The 22,429-nt window shown below is 38.1% G+C and overlaps 1 protein-coding gene and 1 pseudogene across 2 annotated transcripts in view; one reads left to right on the plus strand and one right to left on the minus strand.

Annotated features, from left to right (window-relative positions):
- Positions 1-16,976, plus strand: part of LOC122081658 (probable transcriptional regulator SLK2) — a 20,205-nt gene extending 3,229 nt beyond the window's left edge. For both annotated transcript variants that reach the window (XM_042648849.1, XM_042648850.1), the window contains 6 exons: positions 1,013-1,227; positions 1,320-1,388; positions 5,267-5,367; positions 8,581-8,674; positions 8,778-8,847; positions 15,664-16,976. In XM_042648849.1, coding sequence (XP_042504783.1) covers positions 1,013-1,227; positions 1,320-1,388; positions 5,267-5,367; positions 8,581-8,674; positions 8,778-8,847; positions 15,664-16,694 — 1,580 coding nt within the window. In that variant the 3' untranslated portion in view covers positions 16,695-16,976. The remainder of the gene's footprint in view (positions 1-1,012; positions 1,228-1,319; positions 1,389-5,266; positions 5,368-8,580; positions 8,675-8,777; positions 8,848-15,663) is intronic.
- Positions 16,977-17,970: 994 nt separating this feature from the next.
- LOC122081570 overlaps positions 17,971-22,429 on the minus strand; it is a 5,430-nt pseudogene continuing 971 nt past the window's right edge.

Genomic DNA, 22,429 nt, shown 5'->3' on the forward strand with positions numbered 1-22,429 from the left:
TTTCTAAGTTTCTGGTAATTACTTAATTGCCATTCCCTTAAACTTCAGTTTATTTACAGAACTGCCATTATTCTTTAAATTTTGAATTTACTACTTTATTGTGGGCCCTAAGCGATCCGATTCCTGTTCTTGGAACCCGGATCCGCATCATCCATTCCCAATCTCTAAATCATGGTCACATAGGACTGTGGAGGGGCTCACATATGCCCCACAGATGGCATGTTGATGTGAGTGTTTTTGTTTTTTGTTTTTTGTTTTTTTGTGGATGGATTGATGTGAGTTATTCGAATTTTTGGAACTGGTTGTACTTTGGGGCTGTGTGGAAGGGTTGGAAAAGGAGCCAACTTTCAGGTTGATTATGAGGTTTTAATATCAAGAAAAAGGGTGCTTTCATCTACATGCAGGGGTTTTTTTTTGGGCTGAAATTTTGGTTTTAATCAGAATGATATATTTTTATGATGCCCAATTTCTATGGATTTTTGGTAAATTTCAGCTGTTTCTAGAATATTTGGGAAATTTAACGGATAATTGCTGGGCCTTATTTCAAGAGTTTACTGGGCTACTGTGATTAATGGATTTACTTCTTTCTGGTGGAAATTTGATATTTGGATGAAGTGCATTCTGCAATATCTAGCACTAGTAATCTTCCAATTCACATTCAGATGAACTTGTCAAGACCATCATATACTACATGATTGTATATTACTATTGGTAGTGAAATCAATATTTTAATGACTCTTGTCTGTTTTCACTATTGAACTGTTTTATATTATAAGAGATGTCTACCTTATTGTGTGTTATAGTTAAGGTGGGTGACATTTATAGTCTACATAAAACAACACAAATCAGTGTGCTCCCTGAAGCTCCACTTCCAACATCTTACTTTTAATATTAGTCATATGATCTATTTATATTTTGGCGTGAATGTATTCCAAAAGACCGTATTTTTATCCGACTATAATATTAGGTATTTTTCTTTCTTTTGTCTTATTTCTATTTGTCTTTGAAACAGAGGCAACTTTCGAAGTTCTCCCCCGGCTCAATAAAATCAAGTTTGACAGTGGTGTTATCGATGAACTTTTGTTTGTGGATCTGCCACGTGAATGTAGGTTTCCTTCAGGACTGATGATGCTGGAGTATGGGAAAGCAGTTCAAGAGAGTGTTTATGAGCAACTTCGTGTAGTTCGTGAAGGTCAACTTCGTATAATATTTACACCTGAGCTGAAAGTAAGGACATCATGTACACATCATGGTAATGGATTTCATTCTTATTGGCATATTGTTGGATCTCTTACACTTGTGACTCATCCTCCTTCTAGATATTGTCCTGGGAATTCTGTGCACGGCGTCATGAGGAACTTTTGCCTCGTAGGCTGGTAACACCACAGGTACTTCACTTTGTTGTTTAATGGATTGCCCAAATGATCAAAAGGCGATGAAGTCCCATTTTAAAGCAATGTGAAAGTTAGAAAGCTTGGGCAGGCTCAGTACTTTAATTCATTTCTAAGGCTAGAAGGATACATAAGAGACCAATCGTTCATTTCTGATGCATAACTGATCAAAGGATAATAATACACTTTAATGGGTTACTTGTAAAAAAAATCCGCTTCAAAATATTTTTAGGTAACCCTACCAGGGGCTTTTAAGAGTATTTTTGTTAGTGGTTGATGTAGGGTGGTTTGAATATTGGCTGTGTGAAGAGTATGGTTTAAGATAAATAAGACAGAAGATAAGGAGAAAAGGGAGGGAAAAAATGTTCTATGGGAATTATGACAATGGACCTCCATGCACCAAGCAGAGGACCCTAAGGGGGTGTTTGGTTCGGTAAATCAAATGGTGTATGTATCGGATATGAATGCCAATCTTTTGATAGACATTCTTCTGAATTATGTTTCTTTCTGAAAAATCGTTTGGTTGCCTTGAGGTTAGTACATGTTTCTCATGGGTTGAGATATTGGCTTCTATAGAGAACTTCTTTCTGTTTTCTCCTTTTATACTAGGTGGTAAATAGGTTGCTCAAATTTGAGTTTAAGTGTTGAGGTAAATTCAGTTTTGGAACACATCCTTTGTAATATGGTCATTCATGAGAAGTAGGGTGCTCATTTATGAGGGTCATGCTAGTGGAACCAAACAACTCCAAAAATTAAGAATTATCATTCATTGCCTTAAGCAAGAGTGGAACCCCAGATGTCTGATTTCTTGTGGCCCTAGTTGATACTGTGCCATGTGCATGGCCGTTTTGAATTCTTTTGGTTCCTCTATGGTATTCTTTGTAGGGAAATCATTTGAGAACACGTCTACCTGCATATGGTTCTCTATACACATGGACAGTATTAGGGGTGCAAGTTTTACCCACGAGCCCAAGCCAGTCGAAGCCTGCCCTAAGCCTGGCAGGGCGTGGGCTGAGGCCTTAGGTTGAACCCAGCCCGGACCAGCCTGCCATATATATATATATATATATATACTAGCAAAACTACATGTGCAAATGTATGTACGTGTCTCTATGTTGGTGAAAGAGAGAGTTGTCTAAACTCATATTAATTGTATTTTATCCTTTGCTAACTAACCCTTGTAACAAACTGAATTAAATTGAGAATGAATTGAATAATTACAGAAATATCATTACTATCACAATTAACCCAGATGATTATGTGAATGTTATTTATCATTCATGCCACCATAACTAAAAATTATGAAAATTCCATTACCGTTCCACTTTCATAAAATAATTATGAAAATACTGTTACAAAAGTGATCATTTCTCTCTCACACACACACACACACACACACACAAATGAAAAGAAAGCAGAATCTGATTTGAAGAGAGGACATGCTCAGTTCAACAAATGTGGCAAATATTATGCGCTGACTAAAACTAATGGGTAAGAGATCGTCGTCTGGTCGTGTGCAAGACTTTTATTGTAATACAAAAAATTAAGTTTGTCTATACTAATTCCAAAGAACCAGTGACCTTTATTTTAACCCTCCCAATATCTATGAAGAACTACCAAAATATAGACATCTAGATTAGGATCCACCATCATTTACTAAAAATCTAAAATTAAACATTTCATACTTCGCCTATTGCTAAGGATTTGAGTAACACAATCAAGACCAATTGCTCGACCAAAGCAAGTTTGGAAACAAGTATAATATTTTATTTTCACTTGGTTCTCTAGTCTTTCAGATTTGTCAATGTAAGGCTAGTCATTCTCAATTCTCAGACAGAGAAGGGAATAAAAAGATATGGGCCCCCTCCCCTTTTCTTGTATACTGTATAGGTTGAGTAAGAACCAAACTTACAAAAGGAACCCTATTAGGTTCTCAACCAAGTAGCAAAATTGGTGGGTTGTAAAATACACAATTATCCACAGGGACACTGTGGCACCAAAATATGCCCCAAAATTAAAGAGGAAATTGCAAAAAGCTAGAAGTAGAATCTCATGGAAAAGGGTAAAACACATACAACAACAACAAAAAAACAACATAGCTTTATCCCAACTAAAAAAAGGTAAAATACATACGGGTTGAATAAGACTTTATCATATTCATACCCTTTAAACTTGCTATATAGACTTGTGACTCTATGACTAAGTCACAAAGAAAAACTAAGTAGTGTGTGTGTGTGTGTGTGTGTGTGTGTGTGTTAGTTACTAAAACAAAATATTACTAAGTAGTGTGTAATCTAAACTGAGAGAACATGATCGGTTTGTATTACTAAACTATTCTGGTTAGTATTAATTAAACGGAATAGTAACCAGAATGGTAATATTAAACAGATCATATTCTTTGTAATGTATAACCAGAATAGTATTACTAAAATAACCAGAGTATGATCTTTAGTTTTCCTCGTGACCCACTACTTAGTTGCAAATAAAAAGCAAACTTAGATGTTGAAGTTTCCATCCATGGCATTATTGTTGAACCCTCTAAATCGAATCGAGGGTTATTATTGGACTCAGGTACTAGACAAATATCAATGTCAATTGAAAGAAAAAAAAATAAATAAATAACTACAATAGATAGCCAAAACATACTTTTTTTTTTTTAAAGTAGCCAAAACATACTTAAATGCTAATGTGCGTGCTTTGTACATATTCTATTGCTTACACAAGAATCATTATATCACTGCATTACTTGCAGTCTACATTTGTTTAAGTTTAGGTATCTATAAATTGAAGTGGATAATTATGAAGATAATAATGAAGAAAATGTATACAATTAATCTAGAAATTGAAGTGGGTAATTAGGATGATGAAGATAAGACATAAATTAATAGAATTCTTACATGGTTCTGGCTTTATACGTGCAATTACTGCACCATTCAAGTAGGAGTTTAAATCATAGTTCATACAAATCATAAAAAATAAGTTATCTATGAATTTAAAGAGTTTAAATCATAGTCCATACAAATCATAATAGATATGAAGTTAAATTATACAACGACAGTAAGACTCTATGAAAACTAGAAATAATAGGAGTTTTTCTAGTTATGGAAACTACACACAAAACAATTGAGGGAAGAGAGACCATATTGAAATTAAAAATAATATGAGTGTTTCCCGTTGTGGAAACTAAGATTAGCAAAATGACCGAAATTTTGACGAAATAGTGCATTTTTTTAGCCAAAATGAACAAAATTTCAAAACGAAATGACTGAAATATGACCGAAGTTGTTTTTTCGTGTTACATATGTAATTTTGATTTGGTTAAAATATATATATATATATATATATCTGAGATTTCAGCGAGATATCACTGAGTTTTCGAACCATGTCGGGTATCAATTCTGATTTTTCCTGGAAGTTGTTAGGCTTCTTAGAGTTTTCATGTTTCCTATGGTCTTCCATTTTGTGCCATCAGGAGCTGACTGATATTAGCCAGAGTCAGATGGCATGATTCATTTGCTTGTTTCAACTTTTTTTTTTTGTCATCAGATGTGGTAGTATCTCAAGTTCTCTTCTGTTTTTTGTCTTCCAATGTCTTTCCCTGTTAGATGGTTCTCTCTCTCTCTCTCTCTCTCTTGGGGGGGGGGGTTCTAGATCTTCGGTTGTAAAAATTTCACATACTGCCATTTAAATGAATTTTATTGTCTGTGATCAGAAAGGTGGAAAAGATATCCTGCAGTACGTATGAATGCTTTCTCTGAATCATGTGGAGTCTAATGATGATTTGGAGTTTGAATGCATTCTTGCTTATAGACCAGTTGTTTTTGACACTGTAATATGATGATCTTGCAAATTGAAAAACATCTTCATGTTTGCAGGTGAACCAGTTGCTACAGGTTGCACAGAAATATCAAAATAGTGTTGCTGAAAGTGGATCTGCTGGTCTGTCAGCTCAGGATCTGCAGACTAACTGCAATATGTGAGTTAATTAATATTTGTACTACTTCTTAGCGACATTTCGTTCTTTCTAAGGGGACTTAATTGTGTTATATCTGTTGGAACATATTGCATCTTTCCATCCCAAAGTTTATTCTCTCACCTTTGGTAGGATGGATATAGATTTTCATCTTTAGTAGAGTGTAAACTAATGATATCATATTTGTCACGGCGACAAGGCGACCCAAGGTGGTGGTCAAGCACCTAGCCACCTAGCCACCTAGCCATCTTGCCGCCTAGATGTTTCATGTAAAGTGGGGGTATATCCGTATATGTGCAAACTGCCATATAAAATGGGGGTATATGTGTAAGGGAGGGTTGGGTTTTGATGTAGGAGCAATTTCTTGGACCGGCCTGAACCCATTGAGTAGCCCAGATGGAGATGAACCGGACTCAATTGAATTTTGGGTCCAGTAGGCTATTTTTGTTTATTTATTTAATTAGGTTTAGTATTTATTATTTGGATTTATCTTGTAATTTCTGTTTTTGTTTAACGGGCTAATTATTGGTAGAATTGATTTAGGATTTATTTTAGTTTATGAGTCCAAGTTAGAGTCAAGTTTACTTTCCGTTTTAGGTTAAAATTAGGAGTCCTTATATGTTTATTTATTGGTAATGTATTTATTTCTTTAAATACAGGCATTGTAATCAAACGATGGGTAGTTTTGAATGAATGGGATTTGAGTTTTTGTTTATTGTGAGCAGAATGGCATGATAACATAACAGGTTCTGTGACCTTTCTTTTCTCCCTCTTATTATCTTCTTCTTCTTCGATTCTTCTTCAATTCTTCTTCTCTCCTTCTCTCCTTCTCTCCTTCTCTGGTATTTACTCTCTCGCATCCTTCTATATTATCTGCTTCGATCTCATCGTTCTCCTTCCCATGTTATTACTTAGCGTTATTAGTTTTTTGTTGCAATTATTTCTTAAAATAAAGCTCGACTCTGTGTTTTGTGGTGGTACATCTGAGTGGAGTTTCATGCAGTATATCTCATCACAAATCCATCCATTCGTTCCGAAACTTTGGGCAAAGGATCATCTGCCCTAGTCGACCTAATCCCTAGGATTTCGTCCCCTACAACCCTTCCTGGTATGAGATTAAACGCAGAAACCAGATTTGGTTTCCCTTTCACCGCCCAGCTTTGTTTCCGCATCATCTTATTCGTGTAACACTTGAGAGTTTGGGGCTGTGCTTGGATGTTCTTAAGAGGCCTGAATGTTATGAAGTCTTGCCTGAAATTTCCGGTTGAAAGGGTCTCCATCGATTGAAATCTCCAATTTGAAGTAGATCTGTCTTCCATAAGAAGTGCCATTGCGAGGTTGAAGACAGTCTCATATATTGAGTTTTATTTTAATTCTTATTTCTGTTTTTCAAGAGTTAACCCTCACTCTACTTTTATTCCTTTCTATCCCTTACCTTACAATTGCTTCCAAGTATGTCCTTGACAATCCTAATCCCTATTAGGTCCTCTCTTCTTTACCTACCCATTTAAACCTTAGAAAATTCTGGTTATTACTAGTTTGCCATTGTGCTTATATTATTTGTTTGGACTTTTGTTAATTGGGTGGGTCCATAAGCGATCTGAGTCAGGTTTAGGAAACCCAGATCAGCATCAGGTTTAAAGTGGGGGTATATGCATAAACCACCATATAAAGCTGGGTATATGTGTAAAGTGGGAGTGGGGGTGGGGGTGGGGTGTACACCTTCTGTTTCTTCTTCTCTTGGCGGTGGTGGTGGTGGTGCTTCTTCTTTTCCAGCATTCCACATTGATGATGGTGCCGGGAATTACATACCTGTGAAGAAGAAAAAGAAAACAGAAGAAAAGGAAAAAGAGGAGAAAAATGAACCTGAGGGATGTCTGTCACCGGAACCACATACCTGTGAAGTCAGTCACCAGAATCGAATTCTGAGTCAAGGTGACTGTCGGAGTTGCATGAACAGCGTGTTCTCCTTTCTCTGGTGGATTCTGGGACCTAGGTGCCTAACACCGTTAGGCGACGGACTGCTGTGGGCTTGGAAGACCCACTTGTTGATAGGTGATGCCTTGACAACTATGAATAAAAAGAGGCAAAATATCATCAGGATGGTCCGTTGATAAGCCCTATCAGGACCAACCACCATTTCTTAGCCTTGTCGACAGTTGGTTTTGGCCAACTGATTGTTGGAGAAGTTATACACCTTATGGATTAGGCATGTGTCAAGTTTCATACTCAAATTCAATCGAACACCACCCGTGGATATATATGCATCCTAGTATTTTTCATCCTTTTATGTAATATCGATTGTCGTCCTTATATATTCAATATTTACTTAGCCACTTAGCGAACTATATTTGGGATGAAACACAACATGTAGGAAGGCGATCTTAGGGTGTACTTTGTCCACAAAATTTGGGGCCCATTTGGCACGTGGCAGATATTTGGGCCATCTTGATAAGCTTATGAGGATGGCTCTATTGGTTCAGTTGTGGTAAATGACATGTTATATTTCTCCAGGGCGTGACTAATGTATTCTATTTTCTTAGTTAAGTGATTATCAGGACAGCCTGCCTTGGATAAACTGTCAAATCTTTTTGCATGGATCCTCGCTCTCGTCCTTACTTGGAATCTCAATTTAGCCAACTCCATTAAGTTGGGATAAGGTTTTGGATGTTGTTGTTATTTTTGTTGAGAACCAAAAAAGGATCGTTAATCCATTTTTAATGTCAAACAAATGTAAAATTAGCAATATTTCTAAACAATCATTTTCCACCCTCAGTGGAGAAGATAAACTAGATGCTTATCTTGTTTAAAAATGGATTGCCACCATTCTGCCTCTCTTGCACACTCCCCTTCTCAAATCTCTCAGAGATTTTAACAATTTGCAATTATTAAGAGGTCAAGTTTGGTATTGTGGTCGTAGCTGCATAAAGGGGTTTTGAATTATGCTTAGTTATTCAGAATATCTCCATAATGTGTGTGTTTGTTTACATGTACAGTGTGCTGGTCCATCCTTTTGAGTGAGGGTGTTCCATATTTGCTCTCTATACGTTCTCTCTCTCTTGCTTGTGGCTTAATTTTCTGGGACATGTGACTAACATTTTTGCATATAATGTTTAGTTCTACACGTTCTGAGGGTTGAATTTTGACTGTGGACATGAATTTGGTGTTGTCTCTGGTTTCTTCTCTCTTTGACTTTTTTCTTTTTCAAAATGTTAGGTTCCTGACAGCTGGGCGCCAGCTAGCAAGGAATCTAGAGTTACAGTCACTGAATGACTTGGGATTTTCGAAAAGATATGTTCGGTGCTTGCAGGTATCTTGTGATGTCATTTGATGTATTTTCCTGCTCATTCTGATGTTTATTATAATTTTTTTTTTAAATATATTTTTTCTACGCCTGTTGTCTCTGTTTACAGATAGCTGAAGTTGTAAATAGTATGAAAGACTTGATAGATTTCAGCCGGGAGCAAAATATTGGACCTATTGGTAACTCGCTTGATGCTATCATTGTATTTTTTTTTTTTAATGCACCAAATGAAAACTGTGGGTGGCAAAGTGGCGATCTTCTATCAGCGATCATGATGTAGATAAGTCACTTGGGCTTATTTTATTGTAAATAAGCCTTGGGTTGTGTTATATATGTATTGGGCCTTTGATCCCATGGGTTTTCTTTGAAATGTGCCACTTTAATGAGCTTAAAATATGGGTAGAAGGTAGAAAAATGGGATTTAATTCATTAGTTTAGTTAGTTGCTATTTAATTCAATAAAGGCCTATTAGGCCATTGGTAGGTTGTAAAGTCCTATATGGACTATTAGTTAGTTATTCCTACTCCATGTTGGAGTCATAAAGTCAAGTCCTATTTTGAATTCCTAGTTGTAGTAGGAGTGTCTAGTTTTATTGGGAAACTAGCTCCTAGTTGTAGTAGAAATGTCTAGTCCTATTGGGAAACTAGCTCCTAGTAGTAGTTTGATTGCTATTCTGCCCTCTATAAATACATGAGCCTATTTACTTATAATTGGAGATTTGAATGAATGAATTATTGAGTGATTTCTCTTTAACTAAAAAAAACTATTATTGAGAGGTGAGATGCCTAAACCTTTGAGGGGTGTGATACCCAAAACCTGAGGGGTGAGATTCCCATTCCTTTATTCTCTTTCACCCTTCTCAACCCTCCATCAATTCTTCTTTTTCTATTTTTATTTTCTGTTTATCGTTATTAGAAGTTCAGACCTGTTAAAGCATACAAAATCAGAATCAGTCAGCCAAAGAGTTCTTGTTCTTAAAGCCAATCGACCCTCATTGCTGCCCAAGTTTGAGATCTGATCTGCAGATCCTTTGGAGGACTGGTTCTATACTCTAAGAAGATCAATCGATCCTCTCTTGAAAGTTATGTGAAGAAGATAAGTTACTGTTCCTGCAGAATTCTTCACATTCTCTCTCCTAGGTTTGAAAATCAAGAAAGCGCATAACTCCATAACCAGCCGCCAAAAGCCCTTCATATTTGGGGGTTTTTGTACCCTCCCTATGTAGAAACGCAACCCTAAAACGATGCAGAAGATAATGAAAAAACAAAACAAACAATGCACACGGATTTTACAAGGTTTGGTAAGGTTGCCTACGTCCCCGGTCATATGAGATCCTGCTTCACTATCAATGGAAAATAGAGTTATAGTACTCATCCTCACACCTCTCAGTATTACTTGCATTACAGAGAAAGAAACTCTCGCTACAAATATATAACGAAAAAACCCTAATCGGGAAAGTACATAATTGCCTTAGATAAAAAATTCGAGCGGGGGCTGCGCCTCCTACACCCTTGCTATGCAGGGGGACCGTCGTCCTGCCTGTCTAGGTGCTGTACCAGTACTCCCTGGATTAAACTGCGATGGAATACAAGACATCATACACCAACAATCTCCACCTTGGCTTGAATTCTGTCGAGCCTCCTGGAAAGATAACATGTAAATGTCTTCATCCTTGTACCTCATTAGAGGTACAAACCCACACCTGTTTGGTGCGTCTCTCATCTTTAATAATGAGTAATATTAATCAAGTCCAAACAGAACTCGAACTTTTCTGTAGTAACTAGCTTCGTAAACATATCTGCAAGATTGAGATCTATATGAATTTTTCTCAAGTGAATACTGCCTTCTGACACAAGCTTCTTGATCTTGTGAAATCTCACATCAATATGCTTTGTCCTTGCATGAAACATCTGATTCTTTACAAGATGTATGACACTCTGACTGTCACAATGTAACACTGTACCTCCTTGCTCCAACCCCAACTCACGAACCAGTCCAGCCAACCAAACTCCTTCCTTGTAGCCTCAACTGCCGCCATGTATTCTGCCTCTGTAGTGGACAATGTAATTATAGACTGAAGCATCACCCTCCATGATATAGGTCTACCAACCAATGTAAACACATACCCTATAGTAGACCTCCTATTGTCTAAATCACTAGCAGAGAAGAATCAACATAACCTGCCAATTCTGTAGAACTTCTCTTGCCACTGAATATAACACCTATATCTTTAGTCTTGCTCAAATATCTGAAGATCCACTTAATTGCATTCCAATGCTCCTTCCCTGGATTACTCATGTATCTGCTAACACTGACTGCATGAGACAAATCCGGCCTGCTACAAACCATAGCATACATAAGACTCCCAACTGTGCTAGTATAAGGGACCTGAGACATCTGCTCCACCTCATGTGTTGTTGGGCATTCCCTTTCAGATAACTTGAAGTGGCCAGCTAACGGAGTGCTAATCGACTTAGCCTTTTCTATATTGAAACACTCTAGCACCTTTTCAATATACCTCTTCTGAGTTACCCAAAGTTTACCTACATTTCTATCTCTAAGGATTTCCATGCCAAGGATCTTCTTAGCAGCACCAAGATCCTTCATCTCAAATTCAGCACTCAACAAAGACTTCAAAGAGACTATATCATGTTTGTTCTTTGCAGCAATGAGCATGTCAACATAAAGCATCAACAAAATAATGGAATTATCACTTAACACTTTATAATAAACACAACTATCATACTCACTTCTTGTGTAGCCAATCTTCATCATGTGGGAATCAAAGCGCTTGTACCACTGCCTAGGAGATTACTTAAGGCCATAAAGTGTCCTTTTAAGCAGACAAACATGACCTTTCTTTCCTTGCACCTTGAAACCTTCAGGCTGTTCCATGTAAATCTGTTTCTCCAACTCACCATGAAGAAATACAGTTTTCACATCAAGTTGTTCAAGCTCTAAATCATACATGACCACCAAAGCAAGTAGTACCCTGATCGAAGTGTGTTTCACCACTGGAGAGAATATTTCATTGTAGTCTATCCCCTTCTGTGCATAGCCCTTGGCTACGAGTCTGGCCTTATACCTTTCACGCTCTTTCTCAGATACTGCTCTTTCTTACGAAAGACCCATTTACACCCAATGATTTTTCACTTGGGTTTTTTCACAATCTCCAAAGTTTTGTTCTTCTGTAGAGATTCCATTTCCTTCATCATAGCTGCCATCCATTTATCATGTTGTGCACAACTCAAAACGTCATGGTAGGAAGATGGATCACCTGTACCTATAGTGAGGGCATAGGCAACCATGTCTTCAAACCCGTATCTCACAGGTGCTTTGTGAGTATGCTTCCTTTTACCATTTGCCACAGTATAGGGAACTTCTACTGCTTCCTGTTGTCATGATAAGTTACTTGATGACTCATTCTCTCTTGTTGTTTCTGACTCACCTAACTCTACCTGCATAGTAGAACCTTCTTTATTTTCATCAACTGCTTGTGAATTGTAATTTGACTTCACCATATGAGACTCATCAAACACGTCCCTGCTAACCACAACTTTCTGTAAACTTAGATCCCACAACTTGAATCTCTTTATGCCTTTTTTAAAACCAAGAAAGATACACTGCTTAGACTTTGAATCTAACTTGGAACGTTGCTCACTCTCAACATGCGCATAGGCTGGACAACCAAATATTTTTAGAATAGAATAATCTACTGGTTTTTCTGTCCATACCTCTTCAGGAATTTTACAATCAATCGTCTTTGATGGAGACCTATTGATGAGAAAACATGCCAAGTTCACTGCTTCTGCCCAAAATCTCTTGCTCAACCCTGTATTCAGCATTCAGCCTCATACTCCGAGCTCTTTCTAGAAGTGTTCTGTTCATCCTTTCAACTACACTATTTTGCTGTGGTGTCTTTGGAACCGTGAAGTGACGTGTAATCCCTTCAGCTTTGCATTACTCTAGAATCGGCTTATATGTGTATTCTCCTCCATTATCTGTTCTCAAGTATTTAATTTTCTTTCCTGTCTTCCTTTCTACCTTAGCCTTCCATTCCTTAAATTTAGTGAACACTTCACTTTTATGCTTCATGAAGTAGATCCAGACTTTTCTTGAGTAATCATCAACAAAGGTCACGAATTATTCTGCCCCACCTTTAGATTTTGTTGTTGAAGGACCCCATACATTGCTGTGTACATAATCAAGCACCCCTTTACTCTTATGTTTTGCAGTTTTGCAGTTTTGAAACTAACCTTGCACTGTTTCTCGAACACACAATACTTGCAGAAGTTCAGTTTACAAGTTTTCCCTCCTTTCAACATTTTCCTTTTATGAAGCTCCATCAATCTTCTTTCTCCCATATGCCCTAACCGCATATACCACAGATAGGTATCATCTGTATCAAATACTGCATCTGTAGTCACAGATGCTCCACCTGTAACTGTGCTCCCTATGAGTCTGTATAGGTTTCCTGTTAGCTATCCCTTCATGACAACCATAACACCTTTAATAACTTTGAGAACTCCACCTTCTGCTATGTACTTGCAGTCATTTGAGTTAAGTGCCCCCGAAGATATTAAGTTTTTCCTTAATTCTGGTACATGTCTCACATCTGCTAAGGTGCTTACTATCCCATCAAACATCTTAATTTTGATAGTGCCAATCCCAATGGTCTTGCATACATCATCATTCCCCATTAGAACAGACCCACCATTATATGATTGATATGTATCAAACCAATCCTTATTTGGACACATATGATATGAACATCCAGAATCTAAAATCCAAGAATCAGAAGGTTGATTCTTACCTAATGATATAGAGAGTACATCTCCATCATCTCCATCTGAACTGTCAGTCACGCTAGCTTCCTTAGATGCTTTATCTACACCTTTCTTCTTTAAGTCCGCCTTCCTCTTCAAGCACTCTCTTCAGATGACCTTCCTTCTTGCAATAGTAACAAGAGACCTTTGCCTTTACCCCTTTTGATTTCGATCGACTCTTCCCAGATCCCTTCTGATTTGATCTCCCTCTTTTCTACTTCTTGTCACTTCCGAAAGGACCTTCTCCTTGAGATTTCGTACTACTGGCCTTCTTCCTTGTATCATTGGACATGAGGGCAGCTGTGACCTCATCCATCTCAAGGGTCTCCTTCCCGTACAAGAGAGTCGTTACTAGGTGATCATATGATTCTGGGAGCGACGATAGCAACAGTAACGCCTTGTCTTCATCCTCGATCTTAACCTCCAGGTTTGCAAGTTTACTTACGATCTGATTTAACATGTTAAGATGCTCTAATAGATCCGTATCTTCCTCCATCTGTAGAGAATACAATCGCTTCTTCACGAACAGCTTGTTCGTTAAGGACTTCATCATGTAGATGCTTTCAAGTTTCGCCTATAATTGCGGTGCAGATTCAATATCCACAACATATTGTAGGGCATCATCAGAAAGATTTAATCGAATAGCACTTACCGCCTTTTCCTCCATCTCTTCCCAATCTTCGTCAGTAATTTTTGCAGGTTTCTTCGACTTCTCTAACAACATTTTCGTCAAACCCTGTTCTATCAGAAGATCCTTCATCCTTTGACGCCAGAGGGTGAAATTGTTCTTCCCATTAAACCTCTCGATATCATACTTGACATTCGATCCCTTCCCTGCCATCGTGATAGTAAACCCTGGAAAACGGAAACCTAGAGCTCTGATACCAATTTGTAGAAACGCAACCTTAAAATGATGCAGAAGATGATGGAAAAAACAAAACAAACAATGCACACGGATTTTATGAGGTTCGACAAGGTTGCCTACGCCCCCGGTGAAATGAGATCCTGCTTCACTATCAATGGAAAATAGGGGTACAGCGCTCGTCCTCACACCTCTCAGTATTGCTTGCATTGCAGAGAAAGAAATCTTCGCTACAAATATATAGCGAAAAAACCCTAATCCGGAAAGTACACAATTGGCCTCAGATAAAAAATTCGAGCGGGGGGCTGTGCCTCCCTACACCCCCTGCTATGCAGGGGGGCCTCCTGCCCCCCTTGCAACCCACACGGCCCGCTAACTGGTTAATGGGACCGCCGTCCTGCCTGTCTAGGTGCATCAGTACTCCCTGGATTAAACTGCGACGTAATACAAGACATCGTACACCAACACCCTAAGGACTATCTACACTGAAAAGTGCAGCTCAATTGGACTCTCCCACAGACCTGGCCGCACCTTTCTCTCTCCAGCTCTATAGAAGGTCTTTCTCTCTCCTATCGGGTTGGATTTTGGGCTGGTTTTGCTCCTATATGGATATTGTATCCTTGGGAGTTAATTTGATGGTATTATTTCTTTGTTTCTTGCTCCTTTCTGTATTATTTGGAGTTATAAACTGCGGAGTTAGTTACTTGTAATCTACTCCTGCATTAGATCATACTTGAATTACTTACCTTCCATTATAATTATAAATTAGCAGTGTCTAGTTCTAGATGTAGTAGTTTCTCAATATGAGAAACAAAGTCTCTACTGAAGTTCGACTGGCTTCTTGTTCAAGATGAACTGTATGGCCTAACAAGTTCTATTAGGACTTAAAAGTGCATGCACAATTGGATATGTCCGGCACTTGATGCCTTCGTGAACAAATCATCTCATAAACATGATGTCCTGCGCTTGATGCCATTGCAAACTAATCATTTCCATCTCTATCTTGTGAATATGACACTAGTACATCGCTATTTTTCTATTTCATCTCAGAAAGAGTCCATTCTGAAGATGGTTTCCCTAGGTAGTAGGAAGGAGGTTCTAATGTTTCTGAACAAATATAGGCATCCTTGTCCAATGCTCTAGGTTATTTGGTGTTCTTTATATATATATATATATATATTGGATAGATAGGGATCGTTCGGAAATATTGGGTTGATTGAGAAGGCCTTTCTGAACTTTAAATATTGTGAATATAGATGTTTTATGATTAGTTATCATTTCCTTTCCTATCTGAAATATCTTTGCAGAGAGCTTGAAGAGCTATCCTCGACAGGCTGCTACAGCCAAGTTGCAGATGCAAAAGCTGCAGGAAATGGAACAGGTAGCAAGTGCTCAAGGGCTGCCCACTGACCGTAACACACTCAATAAGCTAATGGTAATGAATCCTAGTTTGTTGAGCAATCACACAAACAGTAACCACATGGTTGGCAGCGGTGGAGTCTTGAATGGTTCAGCTCAGGCTGCTGTTGCTATGAGCAATTACCCAAACTTGCTTAGACAGAACTCTTTGAATTCAAACTCTAACATGCTTCAACAGGAAGCTCTGTGTTCCTTCAATGGTTCTAACCAGGCACCATCTTCTGCATTCCAAGGCCTTGGTTTGCCACCAGTATCCATGCAGAATGTTCCAGTTAATGGCTTGGGAAATCCTCATCAGCAGCAACAGCAGTCACTAAATGCTAATAGTAACCAAATCATCCAACAGAACCATCCTCAGTCCTCCCAAGGCAACCAGCACATGATCCAGCAGATGTTGCAGGATATGATGAGTAATAATGGAGGTGGGGTACAACAACAGCAGCAGCCACCATCACAGCAGCATCAACAGCAACCACAGAAGGCCCATGGTGGGCAGAATGCAAATGGAAATGTGGGGGAGGATGTCTTCAATAGCGTCAATGGGGCTGCTGCTGCTGCAAGTGGTGGTGGTGGTAGTGGCTTGCAAATTCGGCCTGCGGGTGGCACAGGCATGGTCACTAGTGCATTAGTGGGGTTTGGGAACAATTCTGTGACTCCTGCTGCTGCTGCCGCCAATGCATCATCTACTGGTGGTATGGGGATGGCTCCAAAAAGGAGCAACAGTTTCAAGGCTGCCTCCTCCAACAGCAACTGTAGTGGAGTTAGTGGAAACAATAGCTTTAATCAGAGAGCACCACCACCTGATTTGCCACAAAATCTACATCTATCAGAAATGGTTCAAGATATCTCTCAAGAGTTCACGGAAAATGGGATTTTTAACAGTGACCCTGGGGACATGAGCTATGGCTGGAAGGCGTGAGCGTGACTGACCAAGTGATCTGATATCCTATTTACTGGCCGTAGTGACAACACTGTTGAGGCGGCAACTATCCTAGCAAGTAGCTTTGTACAGAAGCTTGAATGTCATGCTTTTTTTTTTTTTTTTTTGTGTCAACCACGAATTGCTGGTTTTAGCGGTCTGTCTAGTTTGCTAGGGTTGGCAGTTTTGCGGGTTTGCCATTTCTGGGAAGTGTAATCTATTCCTTTCACCTCTGAAAAAACTCTCATGAAATACGTAATAGCGAATACCTCTCTCTCTCTCTCTCTCTCTCTCTCAATTTCTTTCTCATGAGACTCCGTTAGATTGTAAAGAAAGTGAGGTTTTCAAACTTAACAAAGAAACTTTTGTAATCCTAACAGTGTTTGTATTGTTCACCCATAAATGATCCTCAAGTTTTAATGATAGAATCATCATTTAAAGCCATTGCTATTCCTCTCGCTAAAGCCCCTTCTCCTAAAGGATTAAGGATTATGAGTTGAACCGCTCGAGTTGGTTGGTTGTGGGTTTAAGTCTTGGCATGCCTATTATCGTCTATTGGTCTTGTAGAAGTGTTGCTTGTCGTATGGGGGTTTGTCCTGAGGGTTATGATCACTACCAAGGAGTACCCTTTTTGTTTCATTAAAAAAAAAAAAAAAAGGATTATGAGTTGAACGGCAGCCTCTAGATGGTCCTATTGAGTACCACCCCACATGGTTATGCCACTTGATTTTCCATCATTTTTTATTTTGTATTTTAATCCAAATGTAAATTTAAAAATAACATTTAAAAAGTAGAGGGGTAGAGTTGCAGGAACATATTATAGATGAAAAAATTGCGAAGGTTCATGAACATTTGTTTTTGTCAACATGTATTTACCAGGTACAAGGAATCAGCTCTGCCAAGTGGGATGTGATCTGAAGCATTTTAGTGTGTTCGGTAGTTGAAAGAAGAAAAGAAAAATGTAAAAAAAACATTATACTTTTTTCTTGATTTAAAAAATTCTCATTTTGTGCTTGACATGTTCCTGAATTAAGAGAAGATTCTTTTTGAATTTTAAAATTCACCAGAATTGTAAAGTTTTCTTTTAATGTCAAGAAAAAAAAATCTTACTAAGAATATAAAAAATACAAAAAAATACATAACCTTTTCTTTTCTTTTCTTTTAATGGTAGTGAAACTCAAACATACAAACTTTCTCTATTTCCTACCATGTCATTTCTTTTCTAGATTTTTCTTTTTATTTATTTTCTTTTCTTCTCTTGGCTACCAAACACAGCTTTAGTGAGAAAGATTCTATGGGTTTATATAAGTTTAGGACATACGTTTCCCACAACAGAAGAGTGAGAAATAACACTAGAGAGGCTTCCCCCCAGCCTCCTGGCAATCTTAAACAGTAAGGTCATCTGTGGGAAGAGTTCCAGAAGGACTACATATAGTCCAGATCCACCAAGCAGAATCTGGCAATAACTAAATACAAATAACGGGTCTATTCAACCAGCTTCATCAGATACATAATTGACTTCAACAGCTACAATCCCCAGCAATGTATTAATAATCATTTGCTCCCAACTCACACCCCTCTGCATTAACCTGAAGACATGCATGCGATACGGCACTTTGGTGAGGTTGAAGAGCTTCTGTTGGAGGATATGAGACGGAGATCCGGAGGCTTGAACGGTCCAAGCCTGGGTGACGAGGTCATGGAAGAAGGGTTCCTGAACCCAGAAAGCTTCAAAGCGGAAAGGCCTGGGAAAGGAAGGTTGTTGGAGTTCAGTGCTCAGTATTAAGGCCCTTGTGATCTGAACTGGTGACTTCTTGGTGCTGGACAATTGCATTTGGATTTGCTGCGAGCCAGTCCGGGGAGGACAGGAAGCGATACAATCTCTTTTCGATTCGGCGGTGTCCAATCTGTCTGTTATTCCAAGTGTAGACGTCCTCAGATGATCTTGCAAGAGCCATGCAAAGCTCAATGATAATACTTCAGTATGCAATTTCCAGTCTTTCAACTCTTTCCAGGGTGATCTTGGATTTCAACATCGAATGTTGGTGAGAGTGGGCGACCAACTTTAACATGAGACACACTGTAATACACCAAAAACCAGAAGCAAATATTAGATATAATCTCATAGTCCAATTGCAGCAACAATCAAGTAATTTAAAGAGGAAAAGACTCGTCCACCCGACTAGAGAGGTATAATGTGACAATTGCCTTATTTGGATATCTAAGAAATGGTCTAGGACTCAAGATTGGCCACGTCTCAAATTTCAAATTCGAATTTAAATATATAACCACTCACGCATACCGTCCTATGGATCCAAAAATCAGTTGGATCTGGTTCATCTCCATCTAGATACCCAAATGGGTTTGGCTCCGTCCGAGGTAGTGCACCTGCATCACCTCTCTCTTCTTATACTCAATAGCCTTTTAAGTTCTAGTTATTTATGGTCTCGCCACTTTCAGTGTGTAAACATCAATATAATTTACAAATCTGCCAATATTTCTTGTAATTGAGGCATTGAGCCATCTAGCACTCGGGTGGCCCCATAAATGATCCAAGAGCGGTTTTAGAACCCTTGATCCGCATCAGCTTGCCTCTCAAGAAAGAATCAAAATAGAATAAAAAACTGAAAAAGAAACTAAGAAAGATCTCTTTCTTGTACAAGAAGATTCAAACAAAAAAGGAAATAAAGACTCTTGGTAACTCCAACTGGAAAGTAAATTGCTTGTCCTGAGAAAGACAATTTTTTTTTTTTTACAAAATGTAAATGAACTATGAAGGAAACAAAACTGTAGACAAAGAAAGTCTTCTAGAAGTCTCAGTATATAGCTTGCTGTCCAAGACAAAACATAAAATAGACACTTATTGAAAAAACTATATCAGAAATAAAATAGGAAAATATGGACCCAAATCACTGTTCACGTGAACTGTAACTCATGTAACCGTTCACATGAAGAATACTCATGAACAATATTTTTAATGATTTAATTTTTGTCCTCTTCCTCTTTATGCTTTGATCTACATTGGGTACGCTTACTTAAAGTTCTAACCACAAACTCCCCACCCAACCTCCTTTCCTCCCCCCTCCTCACCCCCAAAAAAGAAAAAAGACGGAAAAGAAGAAGAAAAGAAAAAAGGAAAGCTTGCTACATGAACTAAGGTATCAGATTTTTAAGTTAAAACTTCCTATCTAGTACACGACTCTGGGCATTATCTAGGCTCAAAGGGTGTGGCCAAACAAAACAATGTTTCCATTTCCTTTTAATTCTTTTGGCAAGGATAAAGTCTGAGTTAAGTAGATTCACCCCATCAAGCATCAGAGTGCATTCTAGTTAAAATTGCTGCCATATGAAACAGCACAAAAAAACAGGTGGCAGTCAGGTTACCTACCATATATAGAATAAGCCGTCAATTTCTTCTCTCTGGACCCTATCCAATAGCTCAACCTGCAGAATTCCACGAATACAAAGGACAGGCTCTAATAGTTATAATGAATGCTTGCTATCCTAAAAGCCCTTGATAATAGAATATAAAAAACAGAAGCAACGATTGAAGCCACTCCACAACCTTGGTTGGGAATATCATAACAAAATGCAGTGGTTTGTTGTTGTTCCAAATGCATCACATCATAGGATTTGGAAATATGCATAAGAGAGTTCCAATTTAATTTGTTCACTTAATCCATTCTGATTATGAAAAGTAATATATTTTCAAACAAAGCAGATTGCTGGATTAGCAGATTGTCATCCCTTTTAACATTTTCATATTTATCCATAAAAAAATATTTCATTTTCTTACAGGCTTTTTAGCAGCCAAAGTGAAGAGGCAGGCCTAAAGGGGTCCACATGGTTTGCCAACCCACCTTTCATATGGGGAGCTTCCGAATAATAAGCCCCTTTTCTATAAAGCCTAGATGGATATCCAATCCACATGTGCCGTGCCTATTTCACTTATCCAAAAAAAGAAGAGAAAGCATTGCCCATTTCTATTATTTTGTAAGGTTCTTAGAGTTTAATAAAAGAGGGAGAGAGGGTTGCAGTGAACCATAAGAATTTTATATTCCCAATAGTTTGATGAATAATGTGAGTTAAAAGTTACAGTCAGTGTGGATGTGGTAAAATTGAACCCTTTTAACCTGCGAAAGTTTTTTTCGGGGGTTTGAGGACTACATTATTACTATCAACGCACCTGGGCCATAGGGAACTCTGGCGAAACATATGTTGCCATGAAGTTGTCTTCAATGTATCTATGACTTGCTGAAGGCTGTTTAATGTGATTTATCCCTGCTTCCAGTGGTTCCTTGAGATAGCCCATTCGAAATCGCACAGCCTTGGCCGAATATATAGGGTAACCAAACTCAAAAAATGCTGATAAACAAAAAATAATTTTACTTAAAGAACAAGGTATAACATGCTAACAAAACCAGGAAAATATCAAGAGAGTGAGTAACCTTGGAATGGCTGTATCCTGATTTCAGTTATAACACAGCCCGGACACCAATCTATAAGTTAATGTCTCAGGCACTTCAGGATTGCTTTCTCCTTTGCTTGACCAGTATGAAGCCTTCTGAATGCGATAATTTGGTTCCAAGGTGTTGTCAATACTTTCTCTAGGATAATTATCAGTACTGGATGCACCAATGGCCTCTAAAATGCAATTTTGTCTCCTAAAAGATGTGAAGCTGTTAGCTAAAAGAGCATAAACTCGATGATCCCTCTTCAGACTTCCCCATTCCAAAGAACTATTTGATCCAACTTCGAAAGGCTCCTTCATATTGTTTAATTCAATAATGTTTGCAACCATGGATATTTCTGGAAACATTCTCAACCACAGGTTCTTGCAGAAACCATTCGCAATCACTGCATAGAAATTTAAGAACACTTTAGGAACACAATAAAATATTGAGCTTGTTTCATTTGGCATCAAGCTAAAAAGGTTTGAATATTAAAATCCTACTCTCAATCCTCAAATCTCATTAGTTTTCAATACTTTGAAGAAATAAAGTGACTATATACCAAAAATTCCTGATCCCCCCCCCAAAAAAAAAAAAAAAAAAACACCTGGGAAACTAATCTCAAAAGCTCTTACAAAACTCTAATTGGATATAAACCCATGTTTCAATTAATCGAAGCCACCCTACACTGCCTTATACATATGCCTATACAAATTACAAAGTCCTTGGTTTAACATTTAGAATACCATGTTTATGGCTAAGAATAATTTTCTGGGGGGATGAATATCCTTTTACTTGGAACTTAAAATGTTCTCAAGTGGTCCCAAGATTTAGTATTCATATCCATTTGGTCGATACATTTAATTCCTCTATGAGACAAAGTTATATCTCAGTTACTGGAGTAGTTAACTCGTGCATAAATGTGGTAAAAACTACGCATTGAACAATATCAATTAAGAACACCTAAATGGACTTACCACCAACAGAGTGACAGGTTCTCATTACAAATTCAAACCTAAAGATTTTCATGTGTTTTATCACTGATCTTGATGAAGCAACAACATATGCAATTTGGGCTTTATACAGTATATTAGTCCATAGCATTGCCTTAGAAATATGCTTATGCTCAACCAGACATCCAACACATCCACACAAGAAAAATATATCAAGAGGACATTCTTGCATTGATTGGACAAAAAATCTGGATGCAACAGTTAAAAAACCAGGGATGCCCAGACTAACAACGACCTCATTTGTCCCAATATAGGGTGGTTTGGGGGGGGG

The sequence above is a fragment of the Macadamia integrifolia genome, chromosome 6 (genome assembly GCF_013358625.1).
Source record: "Macadamia integrifolia cultivar HAES 741 chromosome 6, SCU_Mint_v3, whole genome shotgun sequence".
Taxonomy (NCBI): Eukaryota; Viridiplantae; Streptophyta; class Magnoliopsida; order Proteales; family Proteaceae; genus Macadamia; species Macadamia integrifolia.